This window comes from Ursus arctos, unplaced genomic scaffold (assembly GCF_023065955.2).
Source record: "Ursus arctos isolate Adak ecotype North America unplaced genomic scaffold, UrsArc2.0 scaffold_8, whole genome shotgun sequence".
In the NCBI taxonomy this organism is placed as follows: domain Eukaryota; kingdom Metazoa; phylum Chordata; class Mammalia; order Carnivora; family Ursidae; genus Ursus; species Ursus arctos.
Genome location: NW_026623100.1, coordinates 8,010,511 through 8,033,109, shown reverse-complemented (window position 1 = coordinate 8,033,109; position 22,599 = coordinate 8,010,511). Strand labels below are relative to the sequence as shown.

Here is a 22,599-nt window from a genome sequence, read left to right as displayed (position 1 = left end):
AGGAGTTACACTATCACTGTAAAAAGGCTCTCTCTCTTTCTGCGTCATCCCTATCTCTCTGTACACTCACTTACTCTGGGTAATTATTCTCCAACTTCCCTACCTTGGGACTGCAGGAAAGCTTCAAAGAAGACTCTCAGTATAACTTTCATAAAATCAAGTAATGGGTCTTCAGAGTACACCAGGGAAAAATGACTGCTATCCATTTCTGAAAATTATCAAGAAGCTTTTTTGGGTCATTTCATTCATGCAGAATGTTAAAAAAGAAAATGCGGTCAACCTGATGTATAGAAGAAAATATTATTTAAGTTGCTTAGGTTGAGAGGTAATGATATGTAAATTGAACCTGAGAAAGAAAAGAATTGATACTTTATCAAAATTCATTGGCTCTACTACTTGTTTTGTTTATTAAGTGTGGTTCATTGGTATTACAACCCATATTATTCTACTGGAGAGCACGGGATTAATTTCATCATCAGTTTTGGGAAGAAGTACAAAAGAGATGATTTATTGAAACTTCAACCATTCTGTTCTAATGATCATGCAAAACAGTGGTGCCAATTATCTTTCTTTTCTCTGTTTTTCAGGGTCGACATGTTAAAACAGGTCAGCTGGCGGCCATCAAAGTTATGGATGTCACTGAGGTAAGGTTGGGTCACAAATAATTTTAAAGAAATCATTATATAAAAAACAAGATCCTCCTGTCCCTCTAACCCCCAATGTAATAGTATTGTTCTGTTCGTAGAATCAATCTTGAACAAATTGCCCTCCTGTGACATGGCGGGTTCATAAGGTCCAGCAGACTAGTTGGCTTAAATTGTTGCAGATGGTCCCCAAGTAACTAGGAATCAGTAGCATTTTCTTTTAAAAAAAAAAAAAAAAAAATCTGAGTGATGTCATCCTTGGCAACTTAATGGACCATAATTGGAAACATCTTCTCTAATGGAAAAGAAAAGATTTGAGAAGGGAACGTGGAGGTCACATGAATAGGGAGATTGAGGGGTGTGGGGTGGGGAAAAGCTTCTCTAGGGTATTAGGCCACATTTGGGCCATTTCTTTTATTTTTAACATGGGGAAAGAAAACAGATCGAGCCAAGTTCCCAGAGGTTTGAAAACAGAAACATCTGCTAGAATGCTGAGCAGATTGTTGGCAAAATTTAGTAGCAAAAAATAGTTCTTGAAATGGTCACATGAGGATTTACTCTGTAGCTTTAGATGGGAAAGAGGAGAGATTAACTCACACAAAAGTAAGTGTATATGTTCCTGGGCATGTACATACATGCAGAAGTCCATACTTAACTTTTTAAAGATAACCATAGGTTGTAGTGAACCAAATGCATTGTACTTTAAATTATTTTTGTCTGAAATCTTACCTTTCATTCTCATGGTTGCTTCTAACTTGCCTACTTACGAATAAGATTTACCATCGTATATCACAGATTCTAGAGAGTTAGCTAGCAGCCATGGGGATCTGGGGTATCTTTTTAAAATTTACTTTTCTTTTTCTTAGAGCACACAAACGTGCTTGCGGGGGCAGGGGAGGGACAGAGGGAGAGGGTGAGACTATGAAGCAAGGGCTCGATCTCACGACCCCGAGATCATGACCTGAGCCAAAATCAATAGTTGGGCACCTAACCGACTGATCCACCCAGGCACCCTATTTGGGATATCTTTAAATCAAGCCATAGTCTTCCCCAAATCTGGGGTTGGTCTAGGGAAATATGGCTAAACTGATCTCAGGTGTGCAGTTGAGCATTCTAGAGAGGTTTCCTCCTTGGTCCTATTCTCCCTTGGTCTCTAAGAACACGCTCATCTCCAGTGTGTATGTATATTAGTAAGAATTAGAAAACATGGTTACCTGTGGGCTATGGGACAACTGATAGAACTTTATACAAATATTTGAATATGGGACATTTTATGAGATGGCTGCTCTCTTTTTTTCTGCCAAAGAGAATACTGGGCACTATAATGAAAAGGGACCCATTGCTTGGTTGAAAGATTCTTGTAACCTACTGTGATAATGGACTATTCTGTTGCCTTATAGTGACCCTATCTTGGTGTACAACTCAGGAGGAAATTGGATGCTTTCCAGTTAAATATTATTTTTAAGATTATTTTAAAGAGTGGTGAAGAAACAAAAATTCTAACTTAACTGTGATTTAAATACAATAGTCAAGTTATTTCTGAAGTGCTCTCTGTGAATGGAATGATGGATGTCACCTTCCTCTCAAGCCTCCATTCCTGCCACTGTGCATGGTGTTGGTGCCGCAGTGGGAAATGGTGTAGCTAGAGCCTGTGTTCTTTGGCATTTATTAACACACTTCCTGACTTGTTTATTAGCCGACTGGGTGCCATTTTGAATGTAAGCTTTGGAATTTTATGAAGCACTTGGAAGTTCTGAGAGTTGCATTTCCTTTTTTTTTTTCTTTCCATCTTATTGATTGGTTGAGAGAAAGAGGGCAAGTGCAAGCGGCATGTGTGAGTGGGGGGGAGGGGAAGCAGAGGTTGAGAGAATCTCAGACTCCCCACTGAGCGTGGAGCCCCTGCAGAACTCCATCCCATGACCTGAGCCCAGATCAAGAGTCAGTCGCTTAACCAACTGAGCCACCCAGGCGCCCTGGGAGTTGCATTTCTTTTCTCGCTTCAGCCTGTGCTGCCCTGGCTGACAGAGCTTTTGTCACCAACCAGGCTGTGCTCCCTTCCACATCTGAAATGGGATCTGAATGAGGTGTGTCTTCTCCAGAGCATCCCTCTTCCCTTAAGCCCAGCTCTGATGATAACTGTGCGGTATATGATCACTGCTTTTAAAAAAAGTGTATAGTATTGGAAAATATTTTCAAAATTAAATCTTTATACTGCCACGTTACAGTAACCACTGTTGGTGCTTTGGTTTATTTACTTTTAATCATCTTTCTATGAGCATAGCTATGAAATACATACTATGTGTGTGATAGATGTTTTTGTACTCTACTTTTGTTGAGTTGTATACAAAAAGTATTTCCTTGCCTGCAAAATCAGGCAATGTTGGACAAATGCATTTTCAGGACTCCTTTAAAAATAATTATGCAAAACCCATGTGTTCAGGTAAAATGAAAACCAGATGGTCAGTCTTCAGAACAAATACAAACCCAATCAGCCATTTACCATATTGACCTCTCAGTAATGTTTCTTGTGTGCTGTTTTCATACAGTGACCTCTATACAGAGTGACCTCTGTGCTATAGCTTGGGGCACAGTCGGGGCTCAGAGCAAGTATTGATTATGGGTAGAAGATAGTGTGCAGCTGGCACCCTGGAAAACATGCCCTTGCTGCCCCTCACATCAAGGGCCTCCCAGCTCTTGTCAAGTTTTAGGCATTGGCCTAGAGGGGGATCTGGGAGCAGAAGGGAGCAGGCTGGCATGGGGGAAATTTGCAGCTGATGTTTCTGGTTTCAGCTCCAGCAGAAGGAGCTGTTGGGGGTGGTCCTATTGATGAGAGGAGGATTCTCTATGGTTCCTGAATTCAACTCAGTTTCTTCTCAGGAGCAAAAAGTGTGAATGCTTATTCTTCAGAAAAATCACAGATGTGTCCTGCCTCTTGAGCCTCTTTCTTAGGTGAAACTGAGAAGCGTTTACCAGCCTACTAGTTACTCCTTAGGCTCAGAAGGCCAGAAAAGTAGCAGACGTGGGGAGGTCAGTGGCGTGGCTGCTCTACTCCCCAGCTGTCAGCTGTTGGCATCCCTGAATGAATGTGCTCTAGGCTGGCTGCGCTGAGTCCTCATCACCTCTGTTCTTGATTTTGTGATCCTGGAAAACGGAGCCAACTGAAAATTCATAATTCACCCTGGGTGAAGTAAAGGTACTATGCAGGGAAGTGAGGAGTCTAGATGGAAGGCGTTTATGTGCAAGAGATGTAGAGATCTCTTTGTATTTCTTCTCAGACTTTCACAGTTTTAAGAATTGACTGTCTTTAGGATTTTGAAGAGCTCTTTTTAAAGAAAGCTTGTCATTTATCAGATTGTTGTGGAAAGGGTTTAAGGAGCAGGTTAAGGATATGTTCAAACTGGAGAAGATCAGGACATGAGATCTATAATGTGTTGTTTTCTGTTTCTGGAATAATTATAGATTCAGAGAACTTGCAGAAAATTATAGGGGGGGGTTCTCCTGTACCCTGCACCCAATTTTCTGCAGTGGTAGCATCTTCATAATGGAGGCCCTTGCCCAAAATCAGGCAGGGCAAACAGTTGCTCGTACAAGTTAAGGATTTGACCCGTACTCGATGTTCGATTATAACAAACAAGCCTGCACCATTACACAGCGTCTGCCAGCATGGCTTTGGACCAGTGCAGGCCGCTGGCACTTGGCCCCGATACAGTCCACGGAGCTTGTTCAGATTTCCCCAGCTGGACAGGCACTCATGTGTGTATGTATGTTTTTGATGTGTTTTCAGGGAAACTTGATTGAAGTGGTTGTTTGGATTCTTGATAAACCCCTTCCTTTCAATCCTTGCATCTTAACATGAGGGACTGATAGTTTGTTTCTTACAATTTTGGGATATCCCATTACTTTTGAGTTAATGCCCTGGAAGGTAAGAAGATAAATTAGCTAGATGAGTAATTCTCAACTTGGGTCCATAAACTCTCAGAGTAAGATTTATCTCCAAGAATTTTATGTTTTTATTTTAATAATTTCCCCCGAACCTTTTACTATGAAAATGTGCATAATTACAGAACTGTTGAAGGAATGAACATGCTCTGTCCTTTGGTTAGATTCAACAGTTGTTAGCATTTTGTGTATGTGTTACATGTGTATTGTCATGGCACCACCATTAGTGTCCTTCTCTTAAAATACGGTATTCCACGTAATCATAACACCAACTAAAAGAATTAATTCTGACAGAGTTTTGCCTGATGTTCAGTCTGTATTCAGATATCCTCAAATGTGCCAAGGTTTGTGCATTACATTTGGTTATCTTTTGACCCAGTTTTTGTCTAGATCAGTTCCTCTGTGTCCTCCTGGCCCCTCCCTTCCTTTCTTTCTTTCTTTCTCTTTCTTTCTTTCTTTCTTTCTTTCTTTCTTTCTTTCTTTCTTTCTTTCTTTCTTTCTTTCTTCTCTTCTCTTCTCTTCTCTTCTCTTCTCTTCTCTTCTCTTCATTTTTAAGAAATTGACTTTTGGAAGAATCCAGCCAGTTGTTTTATAGAATATCCCACATTCTGATTTGCCTGTTTCCTTGTGTTGTGCTTTAACTGGTCCCTCCCTCCTATGTTTCCTGGAAACTGGAAATTAGGTTGGGAGGCTTGATTAGATCGTGTGTGTGTGTGTGTGTGTGTGTGTGTGTGTGTGTTGACAAGAAGCCTCATTTGTGGTATTAGATCCTTCCTGTTGCATCACATCAGGAGGCACAGCCCTTCTAGTTGTCTCACTATTAGTGAACCCATGTTCAACCTTTCGTTAAGAGGGAGCTGCCAGAGCTCTCCTCTCAGGATGCGCTGTTAGCTTCACACTTTGTAAATAATCTCCAGGGCGATACTTTGGCACTGTGTGAATATTCCGTTCACCAACAACTTTTTAACTGTTTTGGTATTCATTTGGTGATCCTTCCCTGATTTAGTTATTCTGGTTAAATGATGACTTTTAGAGTCTGTCCTCTATATTAGCATTGGTCTATAAAGAAGAGTTTCCTTACCTACTCCCACCCTTCTTTGTCTTCTCTCTTTTTTCTGGATGTTGCTATAGACATGGGCATTTCTATGTATTCAGTGTGTTTCCATCAATTAAAGCTGTTACTACTTATTTAATCAAATTGTGCCTCATCTGGCCATGGGAGCTAATCCATGCCGTTTGACAGGACTCCTTTGGTTTTAGGTACTTCTGTGTTTTCTGGCACAAGTATTTGTGCTCAGTGGCCGGAATTTGGAATCTCTTCCTCTCAGGAGCCTTGGTTCCTTTTAGTGGGAAATATAGATAGAAACCAATATCTGAAAACTTCTCTGAAGTTTTTGGTCCTTAGTATATACCTCTTAAGGATTTATAATCAGAATGCTATGCTCAGAAGTTACTTGAAATAATTCCTTTCTCTACGTGGTTCTTAAATTTGTTATGCAGCTCGGTTCAGTTTCTGTTGAGTCATTTATAGGGCTTACTTTTTCTCCAGATTAAATTTAATTTTCAAATGTGTAAACCATTTACATTGTTCAGAGTCAAAACTATATAAAAAGATACGCATTTTGATAAACAGTTTTTAAAAAGCTTAGTCTAGATCGTCTGGATAGGCAGGAAGCACAGAAGGGGCCCAGTGCTAAGCAGTGTAGATCACATCTGGTAGAACAGTGTTTGAGCACCATCTGAGCTGGGTCCATGGAAGAGGAGGGGGACAAATTTCTTGCTCTTAAGGAGTTCATGCGCTGACAATAGGGAGCAAAACAAACTTACTCTAGTGACAAAGCAAGGCCCTGTCAGGCTTCACAATTTTCTCTCTTTTCAGCTGGAGGGGAGCACAGTGTAATGAATGTGCTGTTCTTGTCTAGACTGAAAATAAGAACAAAAGGAAGGGAGGGAGAGATCTCTGTGGACTGTGTGACCTATTGTTCCATCCTGTTGTTCCTTAGAGTCCAGTTAAATGCTGCAGGCCTTACAGCTTGGTACTGGCTTCTTCCATTTCAGGCAACTGCTGGCACTTTCTCCCTGCCCTTCCATGTCTCTGGCCCACTCACCGTAGCATCAGTGAGGGTTGTCTGGAGAAGCTGGCTATGTATCCGTGAGACCATGTGCAGCTGTCAGTTTGGACAGCAGTTGCGCATCCTCCTCCGCCTCCCCCCACCCCTGCCCCAAATAGTCTTTCTTTCCTTGTCTTCTCTTTTTTACCTTTCTTAACAAACTATCTGCTCTCTCTTTGCTACTGAGAGAGAAACTGATGTGTCAAGTTTGTGGGATGCCAAATTTCCCTATCTGATATTTTCTTACTTTTGATAACGTCTAACTGGTAATTTCAATGATCTTGATCTTAGATTGCAATTCCTAATTAGGATTGTTTTCCTTAGTCAGCTTTTCTATAGATAAAGATCACAAGTTGTACAAGTTGTACCTCTTTTATTATTACTATTATTATTATTTTAATATTGGTACAAGTCCTTGAAGAAAAGCCCTTAAAGAAATGGATTAAATTTTGATTTATTTTAATTAAAAAGTATGACAGTGATTTTGAGAACTAGTAATTCCACTGTATCCTGAAAAAATATAGCAGTATTTCTCAGCCTTATTTTCATTATCACCTTCCTAAGAAGCCTTTGAAGATGTTTTTTCCTAATCACTCCTTATGAAATTTTAAAATGTGTGTTTATCTCTTCATGTACTGTATATATATCTTTATGCTCTGTACATAAAAGTGATGTTTTTTTCCTCTACCTCTAAAACCCATTTTTCATCCCTGTTGGGGAGGGGGATGATATCACTCCAATTGAGAATACCTGGTATAGAATAAGATAAATATACGACCTTATACAAATGAGCCAGAGTAAGGATTATGCTATTTCTAATATTTTCTTTCTATAAAAATTTGCTAGATATTAGAATTCATCTAAAGTGATAAAGAAGATCTGGCTGGGAAAGTGTAGAGTGCCTGAAGTGAACTAATATATTTTTTTAAGGACTCGTGCCAGCCATCACATAGGGTATGGTACAGGCACTTGCTTGAATTCACACGGCAGACTTTGAGACAGATAGCATCATCCCCTTTTTTTAGAAAGAAAGAACAAAGGCTGGGACTTGTTTCCAAGCTTTTCTGATTTAAAGCTTGCTCGTCTTTCTTCTGAATCCATCTATCCTTCTTTTCCCAAAGTAATATGAAGGGTGAAGGTTAAACTTCTCAAGAAATAGGTACCTGTTGGAAGTGTTTTAAAAATAACTATGCTGCTGGTGATATGATAGTGAAATTTTTTAAAGGATTAGGTTTTTCTTTTGTTTTTGGGTGGGGCAGAGATAGAATATATTTCTATTTTGGATTAATGGAATATATTTCTGTTTTGGATTAATTCATTTTAACTTAAGAATGTAACTGGATTTTACATAATATCAAAATTCTTCTTATCTATTTAATAAGTAAATAAGCAAAGGAAGATTAAGACTAGGTCAGCTATATACCTCATTTAATGTTTTTCATATGGAAAAGCCTTCGTTTTATTTATGGATGACAACAGTTGATATTCAGAAAGTCAATCTGCCCAAAATTTCATAGCTTGTTGCCAAAATAGCATCCCAATCTTCCTTTCATTGCACCATGATATCTCCTAGTTCACCTTAGGAGCGTAGTATAGTGGTGTTCCATAGTTGGGTTCTAACACAGTAGCAAGTAATAAGTCGCAGTGCCTTGTAAGTTGTAGGTACTCAGATCTTTGATGAATTGTATAGGATGGTGTATTTTTGCTGGATACTTGGAGAAGCTTATAATAGGTATGCAGTATTGTTTTCATTGTCCAAGAAAATTATAGTACTATATTGTTACCATTGAGGAGTGAGGATATGATCCTGTGTTACAGCATTCTCAATCTTTGTAATAAAAAATACTAAAAATAATCATAGATGTTATACATTAATCATGAAAAATAGTAGGATCAGCTCTTCACACTTAAATTTCATCTCTCTAAGAAAAGAAAATAAAAGAGTCCTTTAAAATTATTAGTGGTTAGAAAGAGACAGTACATTTTTGGTTTTGTTTTTAGAATTGTCACTGAACTAATAAAGACGATTTATCTTTTTTCTCCTCTTTCCTATGAATGTGAATTTGAGGCCTATAAATATTTTTCAAGGTGAATTTATAGTTTATGAACCTCTGGAAAGTCAGCCTCTTTATTTAATAGGCCTGTCCTGGCTTTTACCCCAAGACAGTAGTAACACCCTTTGTTAGACTAGGACTTAGAATTATGTTTAATGAAGCTTCAGTTTCCTCATCTGTAAGATGGAATAATAATTCTTACTTCATAGGCTTTTGTGAGAATTAAAATTATATAATAGATGTTAAGTGTCTAGCATATTAATTTTTTACACAGTAAATGACGGTTTCTTTGTTTCCTTCTCGTTAAAGATACTAAGGTAAAATTACTTATCACTTCTGCTGAAGGCGTTTGTTACTCCTCGGCTTTTGTTACTTTTGTTGCTCTCCTTCTTAGATACTCATGACCTTTCCCAGGTGGCCTCCTCCTTCCTTCCTTTTTGTGTCTTTCATCTCTGAAGGCTTCTGCTTCAGGTGGCTTCTTTGTCCCCTCTGGTTATAGGCATCACTGTCTGGTCCTTGGCAACTACTTTTGTCAGGTCCTACGAGCAATTTTCTAGTGCTGTTCTAATGACCACCAGTTTCTGCACATCCATTTCATGCTTCCGTTATTCTGTACTACATTAGAAACTCTTTGTAGGGAGCTCTTAGGGTTCTCATAGCCCCTCCAGCCTTATGACAGAGCCCTTCACATGGATGATGCTTAGCTTACTTTGCTGTTTCTGAAGAATGTCTTGGCAATCTAAAGGAGAATTTCCAAAAATGTTTTGGTCATTGACATAAAATATATGTAGATTCCCTTTAATAAATTAGAGGCAGCTCTTATCTTAATGGTATGTCCTAGTATACTTTTACTGTATTACTGTACTCTATAATCATATGTTTTCTTTTTTTTTTTATTTTATAATCATATGTTTTCTTGGTTGCTTTGTGGGATAGTTTCAAATAGTAAAAAGAAATAGAGAAAATTATCATTCATTCTTACCAAAAATATGGCAAAGTACTAATCGCTTTGGTTAGATGCAGTTTTGGTTTATTTGGGACCGGGAATGGCAGATGTCAGCCACGGTTTGCAGGGGTGGTTTTTTAATGCTATTCATGACGTTGCATTAATTCATTCCATTACTGAACACCTAGTCTTTTTAATACCTACTATTTTCAGATCTGGGCTGAAATAGAAAATTAATTATGCTGTAGAAGGAGCTATTCTTGATCTCTTGGTAAAACAAAACTTGCTGTGAACGGATGCTCTTTGTAATTGTTAATGAGCACTCTCCAGGCAGCTTCTGTAATATCTTAGTTTAATTCCATCGCTTCATGAATCAAAGGCATTTTTCTAAGTAAATAGTTGAATAAAAAAGTCACCCAGCAAATGCTGCATAACCTAAATTGCTAGTTTTAAAATATGGGCCCTGTTCTTTTAAACATCTTGTCTTCTTTCCCCATCGGCTTTTTTTTTTTTTTAATTTTTGGGCTATAAGTGCAAAATTTTGTTTTTCATCTTGATACCTCCCTTCCTGTTTGCATTCCCAGCAAATTTATTGAAAAAGATGTGTATTAGAGGTTCTCAAGACCATTCAGTTTCGATGATTCACTAGGAGTACACAGGATTCAACATGTAGTTTTATTCTCAGCTGTGATTTATAGTACAATGGAAGGACACAGAGCAAAATTAGCAAAGGAAAAGGCACATGGGATGAAGTCCAAAGGAAACCAGGCACAACCTTCCGGGAGTCCTATCCCATTAGAGTCATATAAGACATGCTTAATTCTTCCAGCAATAAGTTGTCAAAATACATGTGAAATGTTGTTGTCTGCCAGGGCAGCTCATTAGAGACTCGGTACCCAGATTTTTTATTTGGAGCTGGTCACATAAACACATCTGCCTGACATGTACCAAAAATTTCAGACTCCCAGCAGGAAAGCAGGTGTTCAACAATAAACCACATTGTTCAAACCACCTAGGAACAGTGAGCCACTCTTATCAGTTCTGGAAGTGGTGGAAACCTTCCTGAAATCCAAGAGCCACCTTTGCAAGCAGGACTTTCTAGGGATAGTGTTCTCAGGTCTTGGGACCAGACTCTCTGAACTCTACATTTGTTTATCACTTGCCTGTTCAGCTTCTCTAACTGGGTGTTTAATAGCCCAAACTCGACGTATGTCATGTGAGTTCCTAGTCTTTCCCCCATAAACCTTTCCACCTGTAGCCTTTTCCTTTCTCAGTTGGTGGCATCCCCAACCTTCTATTTGCTCAGGCCAAAAAAGCCTTGGAGTCCTTGGTGACTACTCTTCCTATCATATAACACTCATCTCATTTGTTGGGAGATCCTGTTAGTGTTCCCTTCCTTCGAACAATATCCAGTTTGTGTCAAAATAATCTTGGCCATTGATGGACAGTGGGAGGCAGTAAGCCATAAATTAATAACTATGGAATGTGGATTATAGGTATAGGAAAGTCTGTTATACTGTTGTCTCTACTTTTGTATATTTGAAACTCATAACAAATTCTAACAGTCTGTAAGTCTGTAAGAAACTATCACACAGGCAGATCTGACCCTTCTCACTATTGCTCTACTACTACACCACCCTATCCACCCCTCTTTTCTCAGCATAGCAGCCTAGTGATCCTTTGGAAACAAAATCTGATTGGAATCTTTCATTGATTCCTTCCTGAGGTCAGAGTAAAAGCCAGGCTGTTTCAGTGGCCGACGGTGCTCTACCAGATTGGCTTCCTGCCCTGTTTTGTCTCAAACCTCCTCTCCTACTCCCCTCTGGCCCTCCTCCAACTACACAGGTCCGCTCACTCTTCCTCCACCTGCCAGGGAGCTCCTGCCTGATGACCTGCCTTTTACTGTTGTTCCCTCCCCTAGAATGACCTTTCCTTTATGACTGTATGGCCTACTCCCTCCCCTTCATGCCCAGTGGCACCTTGCGAGCCCAGTGCCCTTACCTTGTTTCATGTTTTCCAGTTCCGTAGCACAGTGTATAACTAACCTATTTATTCTACTTGGTGTATTATCACCTGCCTCTACCATTGCTCCACCCATCCCTTCTCTCCCTGGAATATAAGCTCCATCATGACAAGGATCTTCGTTTTTTGGGGGTTTTTTTAGTGATGCATCATCTCAAGCACCAGTTCAGTGCCTGGCATATGTAGAAGGCATTTCATGAATGTTTGTTGAATGAATGAATAATGTCAGTGCTAGGACACATGTTAGAAATCTACTAGAGTGCCCCTTCTTTCTTTTTCTATATGAAAACCCAGAGCCTAAAGAAGTTATATATAGTTGGTTAATTAATGGTTGTGTGTGTGTGTGTGTGAACCCATGTGCTTTTTGTTTATGAAACTATTTGAAAATTAACTTTTAATCTTGTCATCATATATGCTGAGATACCCTTTGAGATGTGGTAAAATGGCAAAGCAGTACAGTTGGAAAGGAGATTTCAAATATCCTGTGCCCATTCCATTTGAAACACTTTACCTTTTAAAATGATAACCTTTTTTTAGAAGGACCTCCTCAACGCCCCCAGCCATGTTTTTCTAAATTTAATTCCAATAGCTGCTTTCCAGCTGAGATTCTTTTCACAGGCCCTGAATATAAATTCATAGCGTCTTTCTCTGTCAATGTCCAGTGAAAATCCACAGTGAGAACATACAGTGTCTTAAGTTGCTATGACAGCAAAAGAGCTTTTAGAATAGAAGCTGTAATTGTTTAATTGGAGAAACCTCACTGCCTCCCCTCCACTCAGTATCATATCCCAGAGAAGAAAAGTGAGAAATCTCTAGTGACAGAATCCCTATCTTCTAATTATTCTGACTTTTTACTTACCCTATAGAAAAGAGTGTTGACTTTAGTGGAAATGATCTAAAGCAAGATTAGAGAAACAGCTAGTTGGTTGGCTAAGTTTTTAGCTTCCACATCTGCAGTATTGTGGGTACGGCACTAATCCATCCATGGCCCTGAGGCAGTGTAGGAAGCTAGGCTCTCTCCTCCCCCGGGTAGGAAAGCTGTCCTTTGGCACAAGGGCAGACCCTCTCTCAGGGTCTTAACTCCCCATGACAGCTCGGCTGTGCCACAGATGAGACTCTGTCCCCTAGATTTTTTTTTTTTTTTAAAGATTTTATTTGTTTATTTGACAGAGATAGAGACAGCCAGCGAGAGAGGGAACACAAGCAGCGGGAGTGGGGGAGGAAGAAGCAGGCTCACAGCAGAGGAGCCTGATGTGGGGCTCGATCCCATAACGCCGGGATCACGCCCTGAGCCGAAGGCAGACGCTTAACCGCTGTGCCACCCAGGCGCCCCTGTCCCCTAGATTTTAACTCTACATGCTGATGTGGCATGACAAAGCCTAGATTACATTATAACCGTAATCCTGCCCCAAAGCTTGTGTTTGTTTTAATTGTTCACTTTACAGATTCAAATTTGTCCCTTTGAACCTTGGGCATTATATTTATTCAGTATGTGTTAATGGTTTTCAGTGATCTTTAGGATCATTATAATTGTTCAGCTTCTATCCAAAGCCATGGTGAGGTGAAAGAAATTGATCCGCTGGCGTGTCTCCCTCGTACTTCCTGCTGCTAATGGGTCTCCCACTCTGACACAGAGTGCAAGCCGTGAGTAGGTGGAAACCTACCTCGGAACCCGGACTGCTAATGTGATCTGCGATCCGATGGCTGTCACAGTGTCTGGGGGCTCTGAAGTCCAGCAGGCTTTTCTTCAGGCCTGGGAACCCCATGACAGTTTTTCTTTATCTTGTGTCTTTTATGTCTGGACATTCTCAGATACCTTTTTTCTTTCTCCTTAATATACCTGTGCTGTAACAATGTGTTTTCAGGTTTGAAGAGGTTTGAAAGAAGCCACTTCTCAAGGGTAACTGTGTCTGCTTGCCTTGTCTGTATGTGAAGCATGAATACAGAAAAAGGCATAAATTATAAGTTCAGTGTAGTTCTGAAAAGGGAGCACATCCACTCATGACCCAGCAACTAGATCAAGAAATAGAACATTGCCAGCTCCCTAGGAGTGTCCCTTGTGCCCCCTTTCAGTCCTCCCCTCAAGAATAACCAGTATCCTGACTTGTAACACAAGAGATTATTTTTGCTTGTGTTTTGTACTTGATATAAATGGAACCATACGGTACTGTTATGTCTGGCTTCTTTCACTTAACATTATGTTTGTGAGATCCATTCATGTTGCTGCGTATAGAGATAGTCTATTTATTTTCATTTCTTTTAGTATTCTGTTGTGTCTCACTTGTGTTTCCAAGTGAATACATCTCTCAAGTGGGTGTAGAGCTGGCCATGCAGCCTAACACCATCTTGCGCATAGTAGGTGCTGAATTGACTTGTTGCAGAAATAGAAGGAAATTTACCCCGTGTAGGAACTTCTCCTTTAATAGATAAGAGATGCTGAGGTTCATGTTACAGGGACAACTTCACTTCTTTATTTCTCATGTTTGGGCATGATGAAATATTTAACCTCTTTACTGATTTAATACTATTTGTGTTAACTGCAAGAGCCATGAGAAAGAGTGGGTAATGTTGCTAACTTTTGATGACTGGAAATAAAGTATTATTTAGGAACTTCTTTGAGAACTCCTGTCTTCACTGGAGACAGAACTTTTTCCACTGTCACAAGTCTTCAGCAAAGTTTTTTTATACCGCGCCCCTGGGGATTCTTGTTTGGCTTGGGTCTTAGCAGTGAGTGATGTCACACTGTTGCCAAATTTTCATCCTGTTTGTGAGGCTGGTTGGCTTTTCTGCTGACCTTGCTGCACTTGGAGCATGTCCTCCCCACCTCCCTTAAGGTGGTGGAGGTTTGGGGTGAAATAAAGATAGGGAGATGAAACCAAACATAAAATTCCAAGCTAGCCTGTGTTCTTGCCCCACCCTACCCTGCCCAGCTCCCTCCCTACGTTGGTCCCTCACAGATCTTCAGGTGAGAAATCTCTCAGGGTCTAGTTCTCATTTCTAAAGGACAAGAATGTTTAAAACAACAAAGTCTTTGGTATGACATTCTGTCATAACTAAGAGTGCAGCAGTAACGGTATTAACTGTATAGGATGTAGAAATGTGTCATTATGTGGTATTTCCTGGTGGTGAATCACCTTCCCGTGAGTCCCCTTGGTGATCACCTCTCTTGCGAGTGAGTGAGTGAGTGAGAGGAGGTATTCTTATAAGAATAGAGTGGACAGACACTTTCTTTGTTGCTGTTTCACTTTTAATGCTCCTGGGCTACATCCAGTCTCCTCTTACTGAAGCTGCTGAATTTTTTCCCCCTGAGGCTAGAACTAAAGAAGATTCCCTGGTTATTTGTTCTTCCCTAAGTTGTTTAGAAAAAAGAAGAAAATGACTACACAGATGTTTTTGTTCAAAAGAGGAAAGGAAGAAAAGGCTGTTAAGATAGAAGAGATTAAAATTTGGCCTGCAGGGTGAAGCAGCAGGCTCTCTGGGTCTTTGTGAGAACAGTGGTATGATTGGGCCCAGGTGCTCTGTGTGACTTGGTACAGTGGAGTGATACTGCTAAGATAGTTCAAGCAGCCTTTTCTCATCTTTTCCCTTCACCTGCTTTAAACTAACAGGACACTTCTTTATGATAGTTTGAGTAAGTAGACTAACATCGCGTCCTGCTATATTGACGAAAGTGCTTTGTAATGATACTATGGTTCATAGGGTGTGTGTGTGTGTGTGTGTGTGTGTGTGTGTGTGTGTAAGTGCCATTAGCCTTTAGTCAGTCCAGAGACAAAAGGGATAGGAAGGTGGTAACATTTGTGATCGAAGATGCATCTTCACAGTGAAGTCCAGCAAAGTGAGTTGTTATTTTCAAAAGATAAGCCCCACTGCCTTTCTAGCAACCATCTGTTCTAATTCTTTTCCTCTGTGTGTTTTTATTTTCCCTACTAAGAGGATGGGGAGTAGATGTCCATTTCTCCCGACTTTGCCAGTAGGAGATAATTCAAGATGAGTGCCATATGGTGTGGGTGCAATGTGTGTTAGGGGTTGTGGCCTGGGAGCTCATGGAGAGGGGTTGTTTGCTTCATGCCGATAGATATAAGGACTCTGCATCTTCCTCTTAACCCGTGGAGCTAGTGGCTATGGCCCCACTTCTGGTTTGAATACAGCAAAATTTACAGCTGACGCTGCTGCAGGTAGAGCTGAGGTCATCATGTTAGCTTAGAAGTTCACGGTCTTTGGTGCCTTTTAGTTTTATTGGTAATGCTTATCTTCTCAATGGTAAGAAAATTAAAATTTATCCTCCCTTTCCTCTAAGAAAAGTTTAGCATACTGACAGTGGTATATGTTTATATTTATTAGAAGTTATAATTTTATAATAAATTGTATATACATTATATACATTTGTGGTATACAAATTGTAGCTCAATAAAACAGTAGGAACAAAAAGTTTAAGTGACTTCTGGAGTATTGTTTTTGTTTTTTAGTTTATGAAATGTAGATAATCTAGGGAGTAAATATAGAGAAATAAAAAGGCATAATTCTGTCACCTTGGCTTAATTACTGTTAACGTGTTACTGTATATTTTTCTAGTTTTATATATATTCTAGATATATACACATGTGCCTATATATGTAAAATTATTAAAATGATAAAATAGCCCTTTTCTAACATTGAAAGTAATGTACTTATCTAGAAAATTGAAAGATGGAAAACTTTTTTTCCTTATACTGCCCTTGCCCCCTTCCCTCTGCTGCTGCCTCCCCCCGCAAGATCACTATAGTTGACTTTTTGGTGTGTTCCCAGTCTTTTGTGGATTAAAGCTATTTCTTATTGCTGCTAATCACTCAAGGAACTCCCCGCTGAACATGTGTGTTTATTTATATGGCTACATTTAGTTTAAAAATAAGTTTGTATTTATTCTAAGAAGATTTCTCCTAAACAGTTTAGATCAGCGCTTTACTCTTATGCAGTCTTAAACATAAACTTAACGTTCTGCCTCACAATACATTTCTACCTTTAAGCTTGTTAACAGTGTGTATATACTCTTTGTATTCAAGTAGTGGTTATTTCTTTGGGACAGTACGGCCTCTAGATTGTAAAATACTGCAGAAAAGGCTAGTTTAAGTAACTTCTTACTACTGTGCGGCTGGAAGCACTTTTCATTTTTAGTTGTTTTTCTCATTGGCCTACAAGATCTTACAAGGTGGGGACTAATTGCCATTGTACAACATGATTACTTAATCTCAATACGTTTTCCTTGATAGCTCTTCTACAAGTGACAAGGTATTTGTCATTATCTTTATTATTTTAACTTATCTGAATATAAAGAAAACTGGAGTTGGGGAAAGGAAGCAGTATATGACTTAGGGAAAGCCTGATAACTATTTGAAACTAATAATGTACTATTTTAAACTTCTTCGATAGATTCTTTGGCTTTCTACTGATACTTGATTCAAATCTTCCATCAATTGCTTAATTGAGGTAGTTTAGTCTCAGTATTTGTTTACATAATATCTTCAGCATCTGTTGCTTCCTTTGTATGGGAGGAAGAGAGCTGGCTGCCAACCTGTTCTGAGCTGGGCTGTGACCTCATGTCTGTGATCGATGGACACAGCTGTAGGGTTTCCATGTGTGCTTGGCAGCACCAACACCCAAATCATCTGGTCTAAGAATGTAGTTCTCTTCTCCTGCAACTATATGAAAATTATTTGGTGCATAAGGAATAATACCCAGGGTCCTTACCCGGTGTAGAAGTCACAAGTGACTCAGGAAGAGCCCAGAATGTCATTCTCTGTAGACTTGAAGATATCAGTGAATTCAAAGTATCTTTGTCTTATTGAGTATATACCCATAAAACATCTGGTCCAGTGCCAGTGGATATGTGCTACTTTTCTTCATTCTAAGTTTAAGAAATGGCTCTTTTGGTATCATAGGTAGCAAAAACAGCAATGAAGGTTTTGGCCAAACAGAGTGAATTTAGTTTGATTCAAATCTCACAAGGATTTCTGTGTCTGAGACGCATTTCTTAGCAGCTCCCATACATTTTTAGCGAGGCTGTTGAGGCAAGATTACATAGTACCACTGTAGGGGTTTTTCCTTTATGTAGATAGTAAATGTATGCATATTAAATTACTTGTATTTATCTTATATAATATACATTTGTACATACTATAGCTTATATACATAATTAATATGTAACCAGATAACCTCACTAGCCCTTGCATTGGCACTCGTGGGGGGAAATCTTATTCTCTGGATTGACACTTGTTTCTATAATATCTGAAGAGTTCCAAATACCATGTAAAAACACACACCTCTCCGGAATTATGTATCTCTAAGATTTTATGATTTTTTTTTTTTCTCCCAAGGAATAAAGGATGTCATTGTCTTCAGTTAAAATTAACCACCAAGGGGATCTGAGCTCTGTATAGCAAGCCCCAAATTAACCCCTTATTTACTTTGGACTCTTAAGTCAAGAGACATTTCTTTTTTTTTCCCTGTTGATTTTGAGGTTTTTCTTTTAAAGATTACAAGCCTTAGAGAACCTTAAATTTTAAAGTCAGTTCGTCCCCCACTCTGTGTCTGTGCTTAGTTAGGCAAACAGATCAACCTAATTAATTCTGTAAACAGAGGCTACAGTACTCTTGTATGTCAGTTTTTAGCTCAAGGCTTAGGTATTCAGCAGAAAGCCTAGCTATTGAATACACCAGTGTGTAAACATCCATGCACAGTGAGTGAGCACTGTTGATAAACTCAGATATGAGGTTGCCAATTTATACTAAGCCTGACAGGAAAAGAGGGAATTTTCTTGATTTCTCTTACAAATTTGTTTTGTTTTTTCGATAACTTAGTTTAGGCGCAGAAAATTTGAAAGTAGTTTTGCTGGTCTGTGATTGTTGTTGCTTCATCCTGTATGCTATATGATTCCTCATGTGTGGATTTCTTTTAAACTGGCTTCCCAGCACCCTTAGCTCTGTAAGATCTGCCCTACATGCACCCAGGAGATCTTTTTTCACCGTCCAGGGCAGCTGGTTGCCCTTTCCTGACTCTGTCACCAGCCTTCAATTTCTGCATTCCTGTCCTGCTCCCTCTCTCTTTCCAGTGCCTGCACAGTGTCTGTTACAAAGTGGGCCCTTCAACATACTGACTGAATGCATTGGTACCAGTGGATGGGCATACATAGGGATGTTCTTGCTAAAAGGCTGTCAAGAAAAGTGACTTAGCAACTTCCTAGCCTTCATTTTTTGGGTCATGGTAAATGGTAAATTTAGCAGTTTATATTGCTGGTTAGGGGTGGATGAGCTGGGCAGGTTCCAACGTGGTAATATTCTTCTTTGTTCTTAGAGGAGTTTGGGCTGGTGAATGGCCTTTCAGAGTCTTCACTGAAGAAATTTATTTGAACATGTGACTAACTGATGTGCATTTTGATTTCTATAAATCATTGTTTCCTTTCAGAGGAGATGCCATTTGAGGAACTTACTTTGTGTGTTCTGATGGTGATGATTTACTTTCTTTTATGCGGAAATCCAGCCCCCCCTCCCAAGTCTCAGGAGTAGGCATGGGGTAATTGGTGGTCCTTTTTCTTGCCCTCTATGAGAGTTCTAGTTTTAAACAGTTACTGTGACCTGGGAGGCTCCACAGAAACACCATGTGTTTTGCTTCCATGTCATTCAGAACACAGAGAGCCAGTGATCCCAAGAAAGGGAGGACTGCCATTTTCTTTAGGGCGTGGCACAGTTTGACCTTTGCCAGATGAAGAGTGTCTGTAGAGTCCTGAGGCCTTCCTTTCAGATCTATCTTCTGGTGATTGCAACCTGCAGTTTAATTTTTCACTGTGTGTGTGGGTGTGTGTATGGAAGGAGGAAAATGAATTAAGGAACATGATTTCAAGTTAATGAACTATTTTTAGACCAAAATGACTTACTACAATTTTGTGAGATACATGTAGTAGACTGCTCTAAAGTTCTACATAAACTGATTAATAACAAAAAATTTGCTAATCACTTATCTTTCTGATGATCTAAAAAAGGAAATCTTCCTTTCTTTTGCTTTAAATAAGTGCTGTACAGCGGGCTCGCTGCTGGTTGGGGTGGTGGGAGGATTATATGAGGTAAAAGAAGCAAGGTTAAGCTAGGATATGAACTTAACGTCTTCAAAATTTGTGGAAACTTTATTTTGGTTGGTCTGTTTAAATTCGATTACTTTAATCCTATATTATTGCCTTCCACTCTAAGAGATTTATTTCATGGAAAACACTTTTTATTCCTACATGCAATAAGATTTATATTTTAAATAATCTGTGTATCTTTTAAGACCACATTTAAAGAAAGATTTTCTGATAAAATGCAAATAGTACTCAATATCATCAGTAATATGTATTGTGTTCAGAATATGTCTGAGAGTGAAAATACTTGAAGTCGAGGCATAATGAAGTGCCCATGGCAGTTGTAACATTCCTTAAGGCTTCGGAGTATATCGATTAATACCAATTGTAGAGCAAGTCACTTATTTCTAGTTATATCGCATATTGAAGATAATTGGTCATCTGTTCCCTTCAGTCTTTGGAACCAGGATTTTGGTATCTTTTCCTGATTTTCCAAGAGGAGCATCTGCAGTTTATCACTGTGTCCTTGTGTGAACAGAGGTAACTGCATATAGAGTTAAGGACACCTTTTGCTCGTCATTCTTAGCACTAGACTGAACTATAGCAGTCAGAAAGAAAATAGGTTACGGTGGTGTTGCCTGTCTTGATTGCTGGCGGATGGGTTAGTTGATGGCTGGCGTCCTTGCCTACGCCTTGCTTAGCCTGTCACAGCAGTGAGTCAGTAAGCCTGGCAAAGTGCGTGCTGTTGATTGTCTGTCCATCTACCTGCTGCCTGAGGCGGGTGATGCCAGAGATTTATGTGGTTTGAGAGCTGGGCTTCCTCTTTTACAGGCTACTTTAGGAATGCTTTGTGTGAGTACCTACAATGTGCTAGGCACCATGAGGGTCTTTTTTCATTCACCCGTCCTGGCTTGTGACTTACTGGGATGGATTAGGGTTTCTCACTGTACACGTAAGGATGCTGAGGCTCAAGGATTTACTCTCTCTCTCTCTCTCTTTTTTTTAAAGATCACCTATCTTATCACACACTCAGTGTGACAGGCACTGTCAGGTTACAGAGATGAACAAGATAGAGTCCCTGTCTTTGGAGCTTATGTTCGCATAGAGAAGATAGATTTTAAACTAATCATTGTGGGGCAGTGAGTGCTATGAAAAGCAATAATCTGTCTCCAGAGCATGTGATTTTTATGTAACCGAGAGTTTTCATTGCCTTTCTGGATTCTTCTGGAGCTCGAGACTTGGTTGGCATGGGGCAGAGCTAGAGTGAGGCTTCTAGAGAGGAGGGGCTTTCTCCAGCTGGGAGGCTTGGGGACATATTTTGATGCATTTCTTTGGCGATTATGGAGTATACTGGTTTTGGTTCAGAATAAAACTTCCCTCTTGGGCTGTATTAAGTGATGTGGGGTCAGTTTGCATATCTGGTGCAGTGCAGATGGTGGCCCTGTGGAATCAGATCCCCCACTGGCTGGTCAGGTGTAGTCCTTTTCTGTTGGGATTTCGAAGCTTCTGATTCTATGTTCTCATTTTCTCTTTTCAGATGATTTGGTGTGTTTCTAAAAAGTAGAGAAAGTTAGGAGGGAGACACATTTTAACTGGTTTTCCTAGTTGGAATTGAAAAATAAGGAGGTGAATTTTAATTATTGAAGTCATCATTTCCAGTGCCATTCTGTAGCTTTCCTCTGCATCACAGTAGTGAGAAATGATCACACAGATTTAAGTCTTGAGAAGTGTTAGAGTGGTCTCCACATACGTGCTAAGTTCCATCTTCCCCAGAATGTGAGTGGATGCAGTGTGATATTGCCAGATGAATGGTCTTAACCTGAATTCTGTCACCTAAAAGCTCTTAAATGGAGGATGTCTCTCAGCAGTTAGAATATCTTGATTCTGTTTTCTGTTTTGCCTGAAGATATTTGGAACTTAATCATTGTCTTCTTGAATCACTTCTGTGGTAAGCATCTTTTAATACTCAGAGCTAAGGGAATGGTTCTTAATATGTGGTTTCCACAAGGATCTTCCAGAGACTTCTCCAGGCATGTGAAATGTGTGTCAGAAGTCACTCAATTATATTTGAATGTAAACTAACATTTCAGAACAAAGAGGGGAATCCCTTTCCAGATATGCAAATTATCCACAATGAAGAGAATTATTTGAAAATGACGAAATGGTAGTATACCTACCTTTAAACTGAAGCTTATTTCCTTGTTGTGGTAATTGGCACAGTAGGTCTCCAGAGCTTATTGGTGCTCTCTGTGCAGCTAGCTCTCTCTCCTCTCTGGTCTTTGTCCTGCCAACTCCAGCTGCCTAGTCTCAGCCTCTCAAATCAGTGAATTGCCTGGGCTCTGATTGGGTTTCTTCCCCTGTGAGAGACCCTGAAATCTCTCTCAAGGCAGGAAACTGGAGCCATTGTAAAGGTTCTTTGATGTTTCCCATCTCTCAGGGGTCAACTATCTTTCAATCCCTGACATCCAGTGTCTTAAAACTTTTTCATATGTTTTGACTAATTGTAGTTGTCCAGTGGGAGAGTAAATCTGGTCCTTGATAAGGCGTCTTGGCCAGGAGCAGAAGTGCCCATCATTCCTTTTAACTGAAGACATTTTTCAGAGCCCAGCCTTTATCTGATTCACCATGTCGTATATAAACAGGAACCTTTGTGCTTGTGAGCACACAGATGGAGCCAATAGGAAATGCACAAACGTGTACCGCTTAGCATACCTCATAGCTTCCTCAGAGCTGTGCCCCTTGTTGCCATTCATTACTTGGGCCTGATTTTAGGGTTTTAAGCAAGACGATATTCAGT

General features: G+C 39.7%; 1 protein-coding gene across 50 annotated transcripts in view; it reads left to right on the top strand.

Moving 5' to 3' along the window:
* Nucleotides 1-22,599, top strand: part of MAP4K4 (mitogen-activated protein kinase kinase kinase kinase 4) — a 188,889-nt gene that overhangs the window by 81,569 nt on the left and 84,721 nt on the right. For all 50 annotated transcript variants that reach the window (XM_057309046.1, XM_057309051.1, XM_057309044.1 and 47 more), the window contains exon 3: nucleotides 588-644. In XM_057309046.1, coding sequence (XP_057165029.1) covers nucleotides 588-644 — 57 coding nt within the window. The remainder of the gene's footprint in view (nucleotides 1-587; nucleotides 645-22,599) is intronic.